Source organism: Pantherophis guttatus, chromosome 2 (genome assembly GCF_059756535.1).
Source record: "Pantherophis guttatus breed Tessera chromosome 2, ASM5975653v1, whole genome shotgun sequence".
Lineage (NCBI taxonomy): Eukaryota > Metazoa > Chordata > Lepidosauria > Squamata > Colubridae > Pantherophis > Pantherophis guttatus.
Window position 1 is genome coordinate 51,691,561 of NC_142064.1, and position 20,133 is coordinate 51,711,693.

The window sequence follows — 20,133 nt, forward strand, 5'->3', positions numbered from 1 at the left end:
GAGCCGCAAAGGGTTGATTACCGGCCGAATTTAATTCTGACAAGCTGACCAGCACGCTGCGGTTCAAAAAAACGAAGAAAAGATATTTTGGGGTTTTTTCTTGTGCTATCATCAGTACTTTGGTTTCTTGGAGTTACGTGTAAGCACTTTGGGGTGCTCCTAGGAACTTTGGAGGAAATCACTTCCCAGAAATAAATATTCTCCGTCTATTTTCAGAAACATTGAGGTGTTACTGTTTGTTTATTTACCTACCTATTTGTTTGTTTATTATCCTTTACATCTAGAAACTAGGTGTGAGCAGTACCTCTCCATAAGACCTCACTTCCATTATTTTCAGTGTGTCTATTCTAAATTGAATCTGGATCTAACACAACTTAGATCCAGATTCAGTTCAGACATGACTATTGTAAGCCTTCTACTTAAGGCAGGCAGCTATGTCATTCTTTTTCTTTATGAAATACCGTTTTTCTATGTGTTAAGAAAAAGCAATCCAAAAGCAGTGGTTTAAAATGGGACGATTACAAATGTATCTCTTAAAAATTTTGTGAAAAAAGTAAAAAACAAAAATCTTTAGAAAGGCCTCGTTTGGTCTTAGATGTCAGCTGGCATTGTATGCCATATGTGGAGTGTTTATGAAATTAAAACTAATCAGCTGACTTAAATTATATAGAATGAATAATCGGATTTTACTCAAGTGTGTGCTAATCAAAGAATAAAATTGTCTTCAGTGTGATAAGTTTGAATACAATAGCTAATATTACAGTTCCAAGTATCCTTAAGATCCAACCCTAAGAAAAGTCTTTTAACCCATCTCTTTTAATTGAAGATGCATTATTTGGATTACAATTCTACTTCTGCACATTTTGAGGGACACTTTAAGCTTCCAGCTTGTTTCTAAGGGTAACCTGAGCATGAAACAGTTTGCATAAAGTAATTATCTTTTCATTATCCTGTGAGTTCGTTCAGATTCTTGATAAGAGTTCTGCTCCATATTCTAATATCAGAATTATAGCTGATAGGCGTGTAGGATATGATTTCCTCAGTTATATCTTAGAATGTAGTATACCTTGTTCTGATATCCTGAATAACCCTTGAAAGCATTCAACTGCTTAGTAGAACAATTTAACATAAAGATAATGAACTATTTCACCTTTCCCTGCTCTGTTTTAATAATTTGTATAACATTACATTGTGTGTGTGTGTATACATACATATATATATATATATACATATATACATATACACACACACACACATATATACATATATATATATATAATATTTTTAGAGATATTATTGGCGTGAAAATCCTGAAATAGCTTCAATTACATTGCTGGATTGAAAAATGTGGGTTATATATATCATCCTATAAATATCATCATAAACTCATTCTGTTGGGTGCCTGTATTCATTTAGTTATAATATTATCTATAGTATCCCAAAGAAATCTGAAAACTTAAGGAACTATAAGGCTTAAAGAAGTTTAATTTTTCTTTAAGAAAAGAAATGCTACAGCAGAATATCAAAGACCAATGAGAAGTGAAAGCATTCACCATTCTAATTTTTGAGACAACAAAAATTAGAAAAAGAAGCAAGAGAATGAACTGTCCTGAGAAAGGTCATGATGCCTAGAACAATGAAAAGAGAACTCTGAACGCAATATATTTTGAGGGTTCATATTAAGCAATAACTTTAAAGTAACACCACTTAACCCAGACATGGAAAGTGCAATTCTAGTTAAAAACATCAAAGGAAGTAATCTATTTTACCTTAGGGTTCTTCTGGTATGGTTGTGTTAACATGTGTTTCTCCAGCCCTTGAGTCAACAGTAAAGTATGCCAGATAAATCCACCCAATAAAATGGAGCCCTAATCTGCATCAATTGCAAAAAGCATAAATGTGTACTTCTCAAGAATGGCTATAGCCAGCAACATCCAGAAGTAACCTGTGGAGTAGACCATGCCATAGGAACACCCACATACCCCACACACACATTATAAAACAAAAACCAGCACATAAAACCCTGCTTCAGAAAACCTGTGATATTCATGGATGGCAAAATCCAAGTCTCACTGTTTTAAATTCTCTGTGGTACAGATTTAATACTCTCCAAAAAGAGAACACTAACCCTGCCTTTAAATCTAAAGTATGGTAAATATAGCTAAATTGTGACTGAGCAGGTACAGATGTTCTTTCCTGAATGTTTTGTGGGTTTTTTTGCCTTTTTGCCTTTTAGGTAATTAATCTAAAGACATCTTCCAATAGGAACCAACAATATACATATAAACTTCTTGGTAGACAAAGCATAAAGCACAACAAATGTCTAATGACAGTAGTGTAATGAACTTTTATAATTTATTAGACTAATATGCTGCCTGACTCCCAACAAGTCTGGGCAACTCAGAACAATCAAATTATAATAAAATCAATAAAATATAATCTATGATAAATGTGACAGCTAGATGAAATGAAAGTAGGGGGTGGGAGTGGGGTCTTCACCACCCTTCTCCACAACAGCAAAACAATCTTGTGTTCTTGAATTGGCATTAGGAATCACACAAGCAGGTACTGAAAGACAAAGCTCCTTCTCTCCTTTTTATACTCATATTCCTTATGACCATTCAGTGACCATTCAAAATTACTATGGCACTGAACAAATGGTATTTAAAACAGGTCCTTTTAGTTCCAGCCTTGCCGCATACCAAGGTTGTGTGATCATGATTTCTCTGATGGCTTCCCAGTCAGCAAAATCAGCAAAAAGTCGGAAGTCACAGTTATGATTCTTGTGGCATCACTTAACAATGGCAACCGAGATTGCTAGAATTGTCATCGCTAAGTGATAGTCACTTTATATCACATTTTATGACTGCATTGCTTAGCGATGGCAGTTCCAGTCCCAATTGTTATTTTAACCTGAAGACTTCCTGTAAAACATTTTTCAGACAATTAACAGCTTCCACATCGACTGATTACAATGTGTTTCAAAGCTGAACTACTATTACCTTGAATTACAGGATGCTACTGGGGAAGGTGCATTCTATTTATATATAAACAGGAAAAGTTAAGCCTATCAGCTTGTGAAACTAGTTAGATCTTGAGTAGCTCAAATTCTCTGGCTGGTTGTGAAACAGACTGCAGAACAGGCAAATTGTTGGATACAATGAGAGGATGTCCCTGTTCTTTGCATCCCTAAAAGATTGATAGGTGAAAAAGATCCGCTTTCTTAAGAAAAAAATAAAAGTGAAGGAACAAACATTTGCTACCAAAAAAAAAAAGGTCTTGAAAATAGAAAGTGATAGCAACTGAAGCCTGTAAACTTAGTCCTGTTAGTTGCCAAAACATATGGCCTTTCTAGCACCTCCTACATCTCCCTCAGTTACGGGGTGTGCTTCTTGTACTGATGGAGCACTCTGCTGTTTGTTAAGTGTTCACTGAGCAGCAATTAAGACTTTCAAACATGTCTTGCTTCAAAGGCATATTTCAAGAAACTTCAGTATCAGTTTTGACTAAGCAACACCACAACAGACCAAATATCTTGCACAAGATACTATTAGTCTTTCTATACATCATCTAAATTCTAGCTCTTTGAAAATGTTTTGACAATAGCTTTTTTGTTTCTTTGTGCCTCAGTGGGATGAGTAATATTATTTTAGCTAGCAGTTTATTTTTGTTTGTTTATTTTATCTGAATAGTGACAGAGCTGTTGTGCAATGACTTTATCTAGGCTTCAAAAAGCTTAAGAGCAAATGTAGGTTAGACACGCCAAAAAGACCACTTTCCCGCTTGTCTGTTTTGCCCTCACTGGCTTTCTGACATGTCAATTCAAATTTCAATTCAACAACCAAGCAGTTGTGAGAAATTACAAAAGAAAAAAGAAAAAGAATGGCATGTGCAGCATCACTTCACTTTCATCTTTTTTGCATGCATACATATGAAAACCCCAAGTGAAGAACTGGGGGTGGGAGGTTAACAGCCGAGCTGAGAAAATGCTTCGTTTGTTTGTTTGTTTGTCTGTCTGTTTGTTTGTTTGTTTAAATTTATATGCCACCTCTCTCACCATCAAAATCATTCAGGGAAAGTGTACTGCCTTTGCTCAGATATCACTTTTCCATTCACGAGATAAATTTCATTACTTCATCAAAACAGTATCATTTAACACTTTTAGAATAACATAAAATTGCCTGTATAATAATGACTTTTACGAAAATGCCTGAGGACAGATGAATGAATATTGTCAGGGCAGATATATTGACACTGTACTTCTGAAGAACTGAAACATCATGTCCATGATATGTTAGTCACTTTAGATATTGCTCAAGACAGATGGACAAAGATTACTAGACATAACTTCAGGACGTATTATGGGCAGGGCACTGTTTTAATAAAACATGATAAAGACATCTTCAACAAGGAAAATCAAGTAAGAATGCATGTGAATACCCCTTTCATGAAACTAGTGAAACCGGGAAATAATGAATATATGCTTGGCAAACTGATAATGTTCAGGCCACAAAAGTTGTTATATTATTTGTGTGACAACTGTAAGAGTTAAAGCATTACTAACGGTTTGTACAGCTAGTGGGTTGGTAGCTACTGGAAAGCAGTCATTGAATACAAGACCTTGTGCTAGATGCAATGTGGTGTTTTTAGTCTGGCTTAGAGCAGGGCTGCAAAAAGTGGTGCCCCCCCCCAACATCCTTTTAATGCCAGCCACAGTGGGTGGAGCCAAAGTTTAGGCCACATATTATAGTTTTGGAAAGTTTAAATAAGGTTGTTAAGATAGGGCACCCAAATCTGGGTAGCAAAAGTTCAATGGCAGCATAGAAAATGTTTGTAGCCCTCATGTGATTGGTTGCACAAGTCAAAAAACAAAGTAGAATCCAGAATATTTATAAATGTTTAAGATAGTCCTTTCACTCTTGAAACTCTATCTCCAAATATGCTCACTGCTGAATTGCAGTTCTCAACATGCAATGCACAATCTGACCTGACCCTCAAACTTAGAGGTTTGCATCTCTGGCTTGGCATATTGTGAGAATCTTGAAAATTGTGTTGTTTGTTGGTTTGTTTAAGAAATTTATATGGCTGTGTACTTGTTCACAGTGACTCTTGGCAGCTTACAAGCAAAAAAATACAGTATAGAATAAAATAAAATAAAATAAAAATAAAATAAAATAATAAAAAATAAAATAAAATACAGTAACCCTACCCACCCACCCACTCTCGGTGACAACACACAGTCAAATGAGCCATTTGGTGAGCTGCATCCCACTCTGGGTTCCTCAGGCCTGCTGGCAAAATCAAGCCTTCAGGGCCTTATGAAAGAGTGTCAAGTGGGGGCCAGTATAATTTCTGAAGGGATGATATTTCAAAGGGAGGGATTTTTATAAATCATGATTCATTTGTCCATGGACTGAATTCATTAGTTCAAGACAAGAGGTGGTATTCAGCAGGTTCTGATCAGTTCTGGAGAACCGGTAGTGGAAATTTTGAGTAGTTCGGAGAACCGGTAAATACCACCTCTGAGTGGCCCCACCCCCATTTATTCTCTGCCTCCTGAGTCCCACCTGATTGGGAGGAAATGGGGATTTTGCAGTAACCTTCCCCTGGAGTGGGGAGGGAATGGAGATTTTACAGTATCCTTCCCTTGCCATGCCGACCAAGCCACACCACGCCCACCAAGCCATGCCCACAGAACCAGTAGTAATTTTTTTTGAATCCCACCACTGTTCAAGACTAACAACTACATTCTCAAAACATGCTAAACTTGATCGTTTTATCTTCTTGGTTGGGGGAGGAGATGACTTCTTGTGTAAGCTTTCTCTATTTAATTTCTAAATCAGTGCGTTGTATGAATGGTGGTTAATGGATTGTATGAGCGCAACCAGAATTTAGTGAATAAAGCACCTTAATTATGTTCATATAACATATTAAGTTGTAAAGCACATTACAATTCAATAAACAATTCAGTTCATACAACTCTAAGCCATGGGCAAAAATCTTATGCACTATCAAAATTAGCCAGATCAAATTTTTCTGCATTGAGTGAATCCAGCTGTTATATTTTATAATGTAGCACATCACGCATATCCCTTGACAGGTGAAAATCTACATATGCTACAACCTTTATAACAAGGATGTCCAACCTTTGTAACTTTAAGATTTGAGGACTTCAACTCCCAGAATTCCCCATATGCTTCTAGTATGTGAGAGATGCAGCTTTCCGTTTCTCCAAGCCTTGTTAATATTTTCCTGCTGCTTAAAATGTTGTGTTATGAATTACTGTGTCTGTATCCTATTTATAGTGTTTGTTCCCTTCCAGTGCAACAGGAAGCTTTTGTCTGCTCTGTTTAAAAGGTTAAATTCTGCCTGTCTTGAGAACAGTCAGCATAGGAAGATGTTTTTGACTGTGTTAGCTTCAGTCAGGACATAAAAGGCTTTCTACCAGGGCAAAATGGAATTTATCCTAGCGGACAACCTTAATGGTATGTCAGGCATTCATTGCTGCCTATTGGAACAAGAACAGCTTGTACTGCTGATTGTCTGCCAGCTAGCGTTGGCTACTATTAACTGCACTTTCTTCCCCTCAGCCAAGGTCTTTGGCACAATAACACTCACAACATAATGGAAAAGCAAACTGTTATGCTCAGGGTTTTTCCCCCTATAGCTTGTCTTTGTCTCCTGCGAATACCAGTAAAAAGGGTAAACCATTAGATAGGTACACGAAATACCAATAAAACAAGGTACCTAATCATAGTACCCTTGACCCTAAATAGGATTCCCAAAGGGTTGAAAATCCTTCATGGATAGTACTTTACAAAACTGGGCTTCTTTTTGAAATGTGCTTGCCATTGGAGTTAGTAATTGGCTTGGAGATAAAAGTTTCACTCCATCTTCCATAGGTTAGATAATATGCACTCAGGAGTGGAGATGTTTCAATATATTCTAAAGTTTTCAAACTTCTACTTTCATGGCAGCCTGTTGGACCAGTTTTTTTGAAGCTTTTGTAATATACTGGTAATCTTTAAAAATTGCTGGTTGAACATGTAGCACGCAATGTCTCAAAGACAACAGCAATGTCCCAAAGGTACTATCTGTGGCCCGTATACCAGTTGTACCTCCAGACTGATTTTTTTTAAACAAATCTGAATTATTTTAAGATATACCATTAGCCTTTTGTTTTAGAGAACATCAGATGCTTTTTAAAAAAATAAACACATTTGCTTTTAAAAATTATTCTGGCAAAGTACTGATAATTATGAAAAGAAAAAGGAATCAGACTGGGCAAGTTCATTTTACAGCTTTCTGCTAAGTCTAAGGAACCTTTACAAAGTCAGTCAAGATAAGGATTAGGTTCCTGGTTTTATTAAATTCCTGTTAATTTAATGTTTTTAATTTGTGCTTTTTATTGTATTGTCAGTCACCCAGTGTGACTTCGGAAAGTAAGATGGACAGTATATAAATTTAATTAACAGAGTCAGCAATAAATTTATAGGTTATGTTAAAATAATTATATGTAATGCTTTAACTTAGTACAAGGCAAATACTGTATAGGGGGGAGGGAAACTTTAGGAACTACAACATTAACCAAAAAAGCAAGATCCTTAATTCAGATAGCAACATTATCTACATAGATTGCCAGACTGTGCTGAGCCATAATGTGATTTGCTTTTGTCAGTGTAAACCCAGTAATTGTTGCTTATAATTTATGCCTGTGTGTTCTCTTTATCAATCATGGCCTATTCAACAAAACAATATTGCAGTACTTGTTACGTTATATCCTCCTTTTCCTCCAAAAATTCAAGGACGCATGTAGCTAGCTCTCCTTGCAGCATGTAATTATCACCTAATTTTATTCCATAATGACCTTTTGAAGTAGGTTGGGTTGAGAAAGAATGATTGATCTGAAGTCATCCATTGGCTCCCATGGTTGAGGGTGGATTTGAAATTGTTTCTCAATTGTAATCAACACAATACTTCTGGATATAATTTTTGAGTCAGCTATATATCCAGCTAATTGTCATGCCATCCAGCCAATGTCTAATCAGTATGACTGAAAATGAATACAGTATAAGTATCAATGCCCAATTTTATTGTGATGTATCAATAATTTAGAAACAGAGTTGCCAGTTTATTTGATATGAGTTACAATTCAACTCTGCTCAAATGCAATTTATTGCAGTTTACAATTACATCAAAACAACAAAAGAAATGAATAATCTTTGAACTTTTTAGTTATGAGAGGTCCTTAACCAGAAATATTTAATGAATGAAAACAAGAATTGCCAGCAAGCTTTAACTGACACCTAGGTTCTGCAGAACACAAGGATCTGTCCATATTGCAAAACTTCACAGAACAGACTTTATAATTCCATTGTGTTCCTTCAAAAATGCAGTTTGTATTTCAGCTATTCCAACAAAAAGTCTTGGAATTGCTAGGTGAGTTTGATCCAAATGGAAATATTATTATTACACGGAATAAAAGAGCAGCATAAAATGAACACTGTAATTCTCAACTGGGATCAGGGATCAGTTGATCCCAGTTGATCAACTGGGATCAACTGTGAGAGATTGTCCAGCCAAGCAGCATTTGAAGATGAAAGACGGATACTATATTTTAAAAGGATTAAAAATATAGTGACACACAGTAATTAGTTAGGTTTACATATCCTATTTAAGCCATAAATTATTTATATAAGACTGACTGGTTCATAACTTAAATCACATTATGGTTTAGTGCAAAATGTGTGGACTAGATAACAAAAATGTACATTTCTTTAATCCCTTTATGATGTCTGGTTAAATAGTATTTCCATATTCTGAAACAGTACTAAAATCCATAAAAATCTACCAAAGACAAAAATAGGATGAACATTCACACCACAAACAGTGATTACTCTTTAAATCTGATTTTAACTCTTAGAAAAGATCAGGTGAAACCATAATTTCATGTCTCATAGTAATTTCTCAAGAGTTCAGATGTTGTCTTTCTAACCCTTATCAACAGGAATCCTTGAAGTGAATATCCTACAAATAGAATGCTTACTCCATACATGGTCCTATGATCCCTCTCTTCAAGACTTTTAAAGCTTACAGTTAGAATGGTGGAAAATAAGATCTTTTTTGGTGGCGTTATTCCAAGAGGCTCATCTGAAGAGGACCTCCCAAACTCTTGTTTAAGTATTCAAAATAAAATCAACAATATGGAGATAGAATGGAGTATCACAGGATCTTTGAACAAATAAATTACTTATTTTTTAAAAAAATGCATTTGTAATATTTTTTGTAATATGTTTTTCCAGCTAACGTTTTCAGATGTGCTAGTCAATCATTGCAGTCAGTGTAATTATTGCTTATGTTGGTTGTGAACACTCTGTTGTAGCCCCTGCCTTTCTGAAAGGCAGCTGGTTAGGGAAAGCTGCTTTCTACATTTACCACTAAAGGATCTTGGAGGCCACTTCTTTCTTTCTTCCATACCGCCACATCTTTTCCTGCTGCCTATATTGAGCCTCTTGGAAAGTTTTCTTTACTTGAACAGAAAATCCAGGACTATCTTCTTGAAGAACATTAACACACTGTAGGATGAAAGGAGTCCTCTCCCATGAGAGTGGTCTATTTCGTGGCCGCATGGGTATCACACTGTTATGTTTGTGTGGGATGGTCAGTGCACCCAAAAGAGAAGTATATGATTGGAATTCACACCAAAGGTCTCTTAAGAAGTTTTCTGTCAGCAGTATAATTATCCAGGCGGAATCGTTAATGGCATCAGTTAAATTTTCCAGCAAATGCCTACCACTAGGCATTTCCGCAAAAATGATTCCTGGTTTGATACAATATTCATTTTGTAAGAGGTCTTGGACTCTAATGGCTTCTTCTATATCCTCTTCAGCATGAAGAATCACAAACCTGTAGAACCCATCTTCAGACTCCTCATCACTGCTGTCTACATCTTGGATGCTAGGATGGCAACAGTTTTCTAATATGGAGTTTTGGTTAAAGTGGTGTTCGTCTCGACTAGCGTACTTAGTCTTCATTCTGTTCTTCAGAAAAGAGGGATAAATTCTTCTGGAAATATTGTTTCCCATTGTGTCTAACTCTTAAAAGTAAAGAGTTAGTAACCTCATTCCTCCAGTCTGTAAAACAAATGGAAAATAAGGAAGTATATTATTATCAGAGTTAACCTGAAAAGAATGTAGGTCAAGGAATATGGGATGGAAGTTATTAAAGGATTGCAAAGGCAAGATTGGAGAAGAAAATATAGCATCAGGAAATAAAAAGAAGTCTTCTTATTTACAGGGAGAAATGAGTGCAGAGTTTTGAAATTTTGAATATTTCTTTAAGATATTCTATGGCAGGGCTGTCAAACTCCTGGCCCATGGGCCAGATGCGCTGGCCACTCCTACGCCTGATTTAATAAAGGGGAAAAAAGTCCCGATACGTCATATGACGCCGCCGTGATGACGTGAGTTTGACACTGCTGTTCTATGGAATTAAAAAAACCCCTTAATGCTATTTTACAAATTTCCTCAAAGGTACTTAAAGTTCTACCTTCTTTCTCAACATATCTTTGTCAAACATGCACTTTTACTGCACATTGCAAGCCACACTAAATAAAAAATAAGCTTTAATAAAACTTACTGCTGATACTGATGAAAGAAGCTGTTATTTGCAAGTCTGTAATGGTTAAGGAATAGGTTAGAAACTGGGAGACTGTGAGTTCTAGTCCTGCCTTGATATGAAACCAGTTGGGTGACCCTGGCCCAGTCCCTTTCACCCGGTCTCTTGGCTTCTAGCTGAAAACACTTGACCAAACTGGCTGTATCATTCAACCATAGGAACTATTAAGAAGATGTCATTTGCTCCTAGACAGTTTACCAATTTCCTGGCATCAGAGATGGCAGATTTTGTATTAGTCAAAGTGAAAGTTGACTTTTTTTCACTAATGCCTCATATCTTATAAATCTATGAGGTTAATGATTAAAAAGGAGAGAAGGAACAAAGATAATCTGCCCAATAATCAAAGCAGAAGGCTCAGTTCTTTGAAATGAAATCTGAACAGATTCTTATGCAAAACAGAAACACAACATTCATTTAATTAGCTAATGTATGAATTTAATTTGGAACTCTGTGTACTTTTATTTTTTAATAAAATCTTTTTTATTTCTAAAACCTTTTCAGTTAGAATTCAGATTTGGACATAGGACTGAAATGATACCACTTGGTTTTGTGGATAATCTATAGCTATGAGGAACTGAGCGGGAAAAAGTTCACCAGAATCCAGACTTATTCCAACTCTAGGTTGTTGTTGCTTTTCTCTGAGAATCCAAGAACATGTTATGGTCTTTCTAACTTTTAAGTCCCTGCTATGTATCTCATAAGCATTCTCCAATTTGTATTACAGTTAGTCCTTCAATTATGACAGCAATTGAGCTACATGTGGACACTTCTAAGCACCGATTGGTGTGGGCCATGGGCAAATGCTATGAAATGTGGAAAGGCTGGTGTGGCCACTATAGGGTACAGGCAGGCAGGGGTGCCAACAGAGTATGAGATTCTCTAGGATCTTGTACTCCATAGCAGAAGTCCTTGGGAGAAAAAAAATGATGGGAATGACCTACAGGACTGATTTGCAAGCTTCTTTCCCAGCTTCCCCATCAACTTTCCTTGTGGGAAGTCAGCAGGGAAGGTCACAAATGGCTATCACATGACTGCATAAGCACCCAGAGCATGATTATGCGACTGCAGCGATGTTGTGATAGCCACAACTTCACGGTCAGTGTTAAGTCTCCCTCATTCAGCACTATTTTAATTTTAAATAGTTACGGAACAAGTGGTCGTAACCTGAGGACTATTATTACTACAAATGTTGATTAATATAGGTGACATTATAGATGATATTGCTTAAATGATTATGAAAAAGAAACAAATATACTGCTCAAAAAAATAAAGGGAACACAAGCAGAAGACATCCGAGATCTGAATGAATGAAATAGCCTTATTAAATACTTTGTTCTTTACATACAGTAGTGTATGTTGAGTAGTGCTCAAACAACTAAAGGGAACACAAAACTACTGTATGTAACGAACAAAGTATTTAATAAGGCTATTTCATTCATTCAGATCTCGGATGTCTTCTACTTGGGTTCCCTTTATTTTTTTGAGCAGTGTACAATCAGACCTCATTTGTATTGGAGAAAAATTCCAGAACAAACCAAGGGCAAACCACTTCCACATTGTTGCAAAAATAGAATTTGGGGGAAGCAGTATATTTACATGATGAGTATGTCTGTAGGTTTCAATTTCACTCTAGAGCAGTGTTTAAGATCAGTGAACTTCCATTTCCAGAATTCCCCAGTGAGCATGCTGGGATGATGTTACCAGATAGAGCATCTTCAATAGATATTTACAAATAGTTACGACCATAATTGAGCCCAAAATTTATGCTGCTAAGTGAAAGATTTGTTAAGTAAATTTTGCCCCATTTTACGACTTTTCTTGCCACTGTTGTTGAATGAATCATGAATTTGTTAATTAAATCACATGGCTGTTAAGTGAATCTGGATTCCCCAGAGACTTTGCTTGTCAAAAGGTAGCAGAAGCTGATCACATGTCTCCAGGACACTGCAACCATCATAAATATGAACCAGTTGCCAAGCATCTGAATTTTGATTATGTGACCATGGGGATACTATAACAGTTGTAAGTGTGAAAAATGGTCATAATCACTTTTTTCAGTGCCTTTGTAACTTTGAACAGTCATTAAATGAACTGTTGTAAATCGAGGATTACCTGTGTTTGTTTGTTAAATTTATCTGCTGCCTTTTCATTTCTGAAGTGAAAAGAGTGTAAACAGAAAGAAGTAAGATAATTTACTTGTCATTTTGACATCTTACAATGTCATCTCTCCCACGGGAGTTGCATTGGCTGCCAATCTGCTTCCAGGTACAATTCAAGGTGCTGGTGGTCACTTTGAAAGCCTCACATCTACCCAACCCACCAAGGAGGTATATCTGGTGGGATTCAGAAGAAGGGCCTTCTCCGCAGTGGCTCCCTTCCATCCAGTGGTGGGATTCAGTCAGTTCGCACCACTTTGGGAGAACCAATTGTTAACTTTCTGAGCAGTTTGGCAAACTGGTTGTTGGAAGAAATCATTAGGGCAGAGAACCGGTTGTAAAATTACTTGAATCCCACCACTGCTCCCATCCCTGTGGAGATTAGATTGGTCCCCGGTCTGACAGTTTCACAAGGTCCTGAAGACCTGGTTTTGCCAATGGGCCTGGGGAACCCTGAGTGGGATGGAGCCCATCAAGTGGCTTGTTTGATTGAGTGTTTTCATAGGGGGATGAGAGGGTTATTGTTTTTTAATGTTAATCTATTGGGTTTTTATTTTTGTAAGCCGCCTAGAGTCATTGAGAGTGAGAGGACAGCCCTACAAATTTGCTTAAATAAATAACAGAGCAATAAAATAATGAAAAAGAATGATATTATGGCTCATGGCAAGAAAAATAACTCAGAAGAGCAAATCACAATTTTGCTATCTATATGTTTCATGAATTCCTGCATTTTAAACCTGAACACATCCTTCCTCTTTCCAAGCCATCAAACAATTGCCATAACTTGCTCAATCGGATGAATTGGACTTTCAACACCTCCCAGAAGTTTGCAAGGTAACCCAAACAAGACAAGGGGGGGGGAACAATTGTATTTCCTCAAAAGCCCACTGTGGTTTTCACAGCCCTCCCAAGCCAAAACCTTCGATTTGTTTCGGCTTTCAAGTGCCCTCATTCGTAGCCACTTTGGGAAAACTGAGCTCGAAATTAAAATGGTTCAGGAACTCAGGATCTTTGCGCGACTATTACGCTAACTCTCTCCTCCCTCCTCCCCCGTTGGTCGCGAAGTGACATTTACCAGCTTCATCGGGCGACGAAATTCCTCAAAGCCCAGCGCAAAATGTATCGTCGGAAACCAACCAACTCCTCGCAATTCGTCCGCCGGAATAAACCACACAGCGGAGTTTATCGGCTCTCGTCTCGACCAGGGGAAGGAAAAGAGAAGCTAAGGCGAGGCGGGGCGGAGCCGACTGACGCGGCGCGACCTCATTCGATGTTCCCGAGCTGAGTTCTCAGCTTTTTAAATTCATACGGGTCAGTTTTGTTGAAGTGTTACCCTAATTCGGGTTTCAGCCCTTCCGCTTGCGAAATCTAAGTTACTTATTATCCCTGGGGTGCTTCTATTCACACGGCACACTGAGTCACGCGTTAGCCGATCCTGTGGTGGGATGGAATCTGGTTCTTTTCTTCGTGAATGGCTCAGGAAGCTGAATACTCGAACTAAGTCTATGGCTTGCTAGTGGGTCGGGGTGCGGTTCACACGGCAGGTGTTTGGCTTAATTCAAGAAACTGTTATTATTAAGTTAACCGTATGTCCCTTGATGCCAGCCATTTAAGAGGCAAGCAATCAGCTAACCCAATAATTTCTGATACGCTACAGTTTATTAAAATTTTGAGATAGTCAGGAGGGAAAATTGAATTGTATTCCACATTTTCTATTTATGCTCTTCCAGTCCCACCCTGGATTTTAAATAGTACATTCTGTAGAGAACAGGATTATAAGAATTATAAGGCTAGTTACAGATGGCAGCAGATCCTTTTCACTAGATCTTTGTGGGGGAGAAAAAGTACTCTTATACACTGAATTTAAAACTTCTGTACGGTTGGTTTTCCATTGTCAAGTGTTCACATAAGCAATAAGCCACAGGCTAGCTTTCCATCTTCTGAAATCCCATTCTGTATAGTCTGTGGCCCTTTGTATTATGTAAGTCCAGAAGATGGGAAAAGGGTTGGCTATTTGTTATGAAATGTAAGGTCCGGCTATACGCTTAAGCTCTCAGTGAACCAAAAAGAAAGACTTAAACGGAGGCTTGAATAAGAATCAACATTTAATCTTTGATCAAAGACAAAAGGCTGGGTAAAACCATTCCAAACACATACAAAGAGATATGTATATGGGAGGGTTCACATCTTCAGAGAAGATGTAACCACGTTTTATACCTTTAAAGCATCAGTTAGATCCCCAATTCTGGCCCCTTAATTTATGTTTGTGTATTCTTTGTTGCCCTGCAAAGGAATCTAAACTTCCAATTAGTCTTATCTTTGTTTACTTAATTGGCCACTTAGCCCCTGGCTCCTGAAGACCAGATCTTATCCAGATCAGGCATAAATTAGGATTGAGATGTAAATTACCCCTTTGTTGATGGCTGGAGTTCCAACAGATACATACCATGTTTTTAGGTGGCACAGAAAGAGATTGATATGAGCAGGTCAAATGGCAGGGACATACGTTTGACAAATACCAGATACATTTCAGAGGCCTAATGACAATATGTTTGTAACAGGAGATACAAATAGAAAGGAATAATATATGTGATACAAAAGCACAATATATATGTTACAGGAACCTAATGATTACAGAATAACAAGCTTTTACTAAATCTAGTATATCAGTATTTTATATTCTATATTATTGTTTCCCTACATTTCACTCTTTTTATTTAAACGATGGAATGCTTTCCATCATGCTGTAAAAGAGGTACATATTTAGTAGGGATGGTTTTAAGGATCATGTGAGGTTCAGTTGGGGAAGAGTTTGGCTGCGGGTATAAAAGTCCCAAGGATCAAAAACATTGAGACAAGTTGTGGAACCAAAATAAAGATCAGAGCCATTGTCACCTTTTCCAAAGAATGTGCGGGGAAACCAGCAGCAACAGAGCAGAAAAACAGCAAAGACAACAAAAACAGCAAATCAAATATATTCAATGGGTGTCCAGTCTATCCAGTTCATCAGTGAACAGGTCAGCAGGCGATGCTGGGGAGCGGTGAAGTTTCAGCTTGAGTCCTTCCAGCTGTTGGACTTGCCACTGCTCAGGGGGCTCGGGGACGTGCTTGACTCTTGATGCGTGGACCCACGCTTTGACGCCGTCCACTTTTATAGCCGTGGGGGTGCTCAGAAGAACCTGACGGGGTGTAGACCACTTGGGCTGAGTGCAGGTGGGAGAGAGTTCTTTGATCCTTACCCACTGGCCCGGTTCAGCCAATGGTGGCACGTCAGCAGCTGGAGGTAAAGCGGACTGGACCTGTTTAGAGATAGAGGACAAAACCTGCGCCAGATTATGCAAATATGAGGTGATATTTCTTTCCCCTTCATTAGAATCTGGCAGGGCAGAAGCAACAAAGGGTCTCCCATACATCATTTCAAAGGGTGACAATCCTAATTTCCCTGAAGGCAGGGCTCTAATTCTTGCTAAGACTAGTGGTAGTACCTTAGGCCAGGGGAGTTGGGTTTCTTGGCATAATTTGGACAAGTGTGTTTTCAGGGTTCTGTTCAAACGTTCCACTTTCGATGAAGCCTGTGGTCTGTAAACAGAGTGGAGGTGCCAAGGGATGCCTAAAAACTTACTGACATCCTGAGTAACCTGTGAGGTGAAATGCCTGCCATTGTCAGACTCAAGACCCTTAGGGACCCCAAATCTTGGGATAATGTGATCAACTAAGGCATTCACCACCTCTCTGGCTTTTTGGGTGGAGGTAGGGATGGCTTCTGGCCATCCAGTGAATAAATCCACAAATACAAGAAGGTTAGATTTTGCTCCCCTTTTTGGGAGTTCAGTAAAGTCTACTTGCCAAGCCTCCCCTGGGTATTGGGCAGTTCGAAGACGACCAAGAGGAAGCGGACTGCCCCCTCGGGGGTTGTTCCTTTGGCAGATGTCACATTGAGAAACAACAGTCTTGCAAAGGCCACGCAAGTTTGGATTGCAATAGTGGGATGTGAGCCACTTCTGGAGTGGGCGAGGACTGCTGTGAGACATGCGATGAGCTCGTTGAACAAGTTTCCACACCATTTGTTGAGGGAGCTGGATTCTGTTCTGAACGACCCACCACCCATCACACCACTTGCCATCAGGGTGTAGCTGGTCCCTAGTATCATATAGGGCAGGAAGGTGTTGCGTGGGGTCACAGGGAAGCAAAGCTGAGAGATTCCTGGGATTGACAGCAGGGCCTGATTCAGCAGCTTGGTGGGCCCAATAGTCAGCAGCCTGGTTCCCACGAGAGATTTCACTGTGGTCTGTCTGGTGTCCTCGACAATGAATGATAGCTAGCTGGGATGGCTGTCTGACAGCTGTGACAAGTTTTTCTAGCAAGGGCTTCATCTTTAGGCTTTTCCCATCTGCACCAGTAAAGCCACGAGCCTTCCATAGAGCGGCATGAGTGTGTGCAGCCAAAAATGCATAACGACTGTCAGTATAGATATTAGTGCGCAGTCCAGCTGACAGATGGCATGCCTCGATCAGGGCTAAAAGCTCGGCTGCTTGAGCGGACCAGTGAGAGGGGAGTTGTCGTAGGAGGAGGGGGCCATCTCTGCAAACTACAGCCGGTCCTGTGTATCTTTTCCCATTTTTTACAAAAGAAGAGCCATCAGTCCAGAGTTGGGACTCAGGATTGTCAAAAGGTTCAGTCCTAAGATCTGCACGAATGCCTACCACGGATTCCAAGACGGCTAAACAGTCATGCTGTGGACCATCCTCGGGGGGGGGGGGAAGGCAAAAGGGTAGCTGGATTCAGCCTTTCACATCTATGAAGCTGAACAGAGTCTGATTCTAAAATCTGGCTTGCATACTTAGAAATCTGGCATGAGGTGGCCCATGCTGGGAGTTTCTGTTCGAGGAGAGCTTGAACTGAATGAGGCGTATAAACGTTAAGGGGAGCCCAGTTTTCAGAAAAAGTTCAATCTGTGCTTTAATGCCAAGCCGGGCTTCCCGTTTGATAGGGTATTGGCGAATAGAGATAGGTTGGGCACCTGGGAGGAGCTGAGCCATGTGGGGTGTAGCAAATTTTGCAAACCCAGGGATTCCTTGATACCAAACTTGGGGATTTATTTTATTTGAATCAGGTCCTCTAAGGATTGTTTCTTTCTCTAGGAAGCAAAGATAAGCTCTTTCTGGGGGAATTTCAAGGGAAACTCCCTGCTGGGAGCATTGTATAACTGCCCCCAATTTTCCTAGCAGATCCCTTCCCAAAAGATTGATAGGACATTGTGGCAATATTAGAAAGGAATGCTGGAGTGATGGTCCCTTGGTTGGTTCAACCACCATTGGGTGACTGATCAGGGCATTCTCTTCTATCCCGGTTGCTCCAACAATGGGGGTGGTTTTAGAAGAGAGGCAAGGGATGGATTTATCCTTCAGGACGCTAAAGGTAGCTCCTGTATCAATCAAAAAGGAGTAAGATTTGTTCCCCACTTTGAGCTCCATCAGAGGGTCTGGGGAAGCAATTGGCCCTCCAGAGCCCCTTCAGTAGGTTTCTGGATAAAACTCAGGAGCCTGAGCTGATATGAGGGGGGCTTGCAGGGGATCAGGTCTGTATCCTCCCCTTCCCCTCATTTGTCCACGTCCCCTATTGGGCCGTTGTGGTTCGTTGGGGCATTCTCTCCACCAATGGCCAGTTTGATGACACGGTGCACATTGATTTTTCGGGAGGGGTCTCCCCCTGCCTTTACTTTGGGGGCTCAAAGCTGCTGCTAAAAAAGTAGCTTGCTTTCTCATTTTCCTATCTTCTTTCTTTTCTTCCTCTTCCTCTCTTTGGGAATAGACAGTGAAAGCTGTCTGAATGAGGGCCTCTAAGTCCTTAGCAGTAGGGGTCTCTAGTTTTTGCAATTTCCTTCTTATATTGGGAGCACTTTGTCCCACAAAGGTCATTTTCAGCAAAACATCATTAGCTGGGCTATCAGGGTCGAGGTCAGTAAACCTCCAAAATCCATCTTTCAAACGGTTCAAAAAATCAGTGGGGGATTCCTTTGGATTTTGAAGGATCTGATGAACTCGGTGAAAGTTCACCGTTTTTGGAACACCGAGCCTCAGTCTTTGAAGGATAGCATCCCTGGCTCTCTGGAGGATGAGGGCACCCTGATCTGTGTTGGGATCAACCTCATAGCTGGGGCTAAAAAGAACCAGGGGTTCAGGCCATAAAGCTGGGGCATCGTTATTAGTTTGAATGCCATGTTCTCTAGCAGCTTTGTAGTGTGCTGTGGTGGCTTTAAGAACTTGTTGTTTTTCCTCAGTAGACAGGAGTGCTGATAAGAGAGTAAAAATATCAGGCACATTAGGTCTATGAGTGGCCATCACACGTTGAACGAGTTCAACATAACTTTGGGGGGATTCCCTGTAAGAGGGAAGTCCTGCTTTCCAATTGAAAAGATCATTGGTAGTAAAAGGTGTGTGAACAAACACCAATTCATCTTTCATAGGAACTTGTTGAAGGGGGGCTAGGACTGAGGGACCCGGTTGATCAGCAGGTGCGTAAGTCTGTCCCGTCCTAGTGTGAGGAGGACTTAAAGCCGTCAGATCTGGATACAGAGCTTGGGCTGCTTGGGATGTTGAACTTTGTGGATTAGCCTGGGATGGCTGTGATGTTGTTGGGAGCACCTGAGCTTGTGGATTAATCTGAGCGGCAGTTGGACGCACCTGATCCTGCACAGCGGATTGTGCTGCTGTCTGAGGTGCCTGAGCCATTAAAGGCACAGCGTTTACATCAGGGGAAGGGGGAGCAACATAATATGGTGGGGGAAACTCCTCTTCTTCTTCAGTCACTTTGGATAGCTTTTTCTTTTTTGCAAAAGTGACAATGGGGCAAATTTTAGAAGAGGGGGTTGGAGTGAGCCCACATGCTTTCTGGATGTCTGGGCGACAAAGGAGATTGGAGAAGAAGCTAATGTAAAGCTCCTCTTCAGTTCGTCCTATGGCAGCCAGAAATTCAGCAAATTTGTTGACAAAATCTAAATCAAGGCTGCCTTCTGGAGGCCAGGTTCCTATGTTAGGACCAATTAAGTAGGTTGGCCAGATGGATGTGCAGAGGGCTTTCAGCTTATTCTTTTTTAGAACAATCTTTTTTTCTGCAATAGGTTTTACTGTGTCCCAATGGGCTAACACGCAGTCCAGAGGGGAACACGGCTCTGTTTTTCTTACAAAGTTACTCATTCCGAATGGACTACCAGCATGGTTGCCCATTTTCCAGGGGATTCCTTTCTGTCAGCTCAAAGCCTGACTAGACTTTCTCTGTCACCTGAGGAGATTTCCCACAC

General features: G+C 39.7%; 1 protein-coding gene across 1 annotated transcript; it reads right to left on the reverse strand.

Moving 5' to 3' along the window:
* Positions 1 to 7,388: 7,388 nt before the first annotated feature.
* Positions 7,389 to 14,095, reverse strand: TICAM2 (TIR domain containing adaptor molecule 2). The gene is made up of 2 exons (XM_034432792.3): positions 13,909 to 14,095; positions 7,389 to 10,133 (listed from the first exon to the last, which is right to left on the reverse strand). Exon 2 carries the CDS (start codon positions 10,083 to 10,085, stop codon positions 9,438 to 9,440), a length of 648 nt encoding a protein of 215 aa, XP_034288683.1. The 5' UTR covers positions 10,086 to 10,133; positions 13,909 to 14,095; the 3' UTR covers positions 7,389 to 9,437.
* Between the last annotated feature and the right edge of the window lie 6,038 nt (positions 14,096 to 20,133).

What these genes read in the sequence shown, in the direction of transcription:
- TICAM2 (XM_034432792.3), bottom strand. Translation starts at nt 10,085, where the DNA reads ATGGGAAACAATATTTCCAGAAGAATTTATCCCTCTTTTCTGAAGAAC.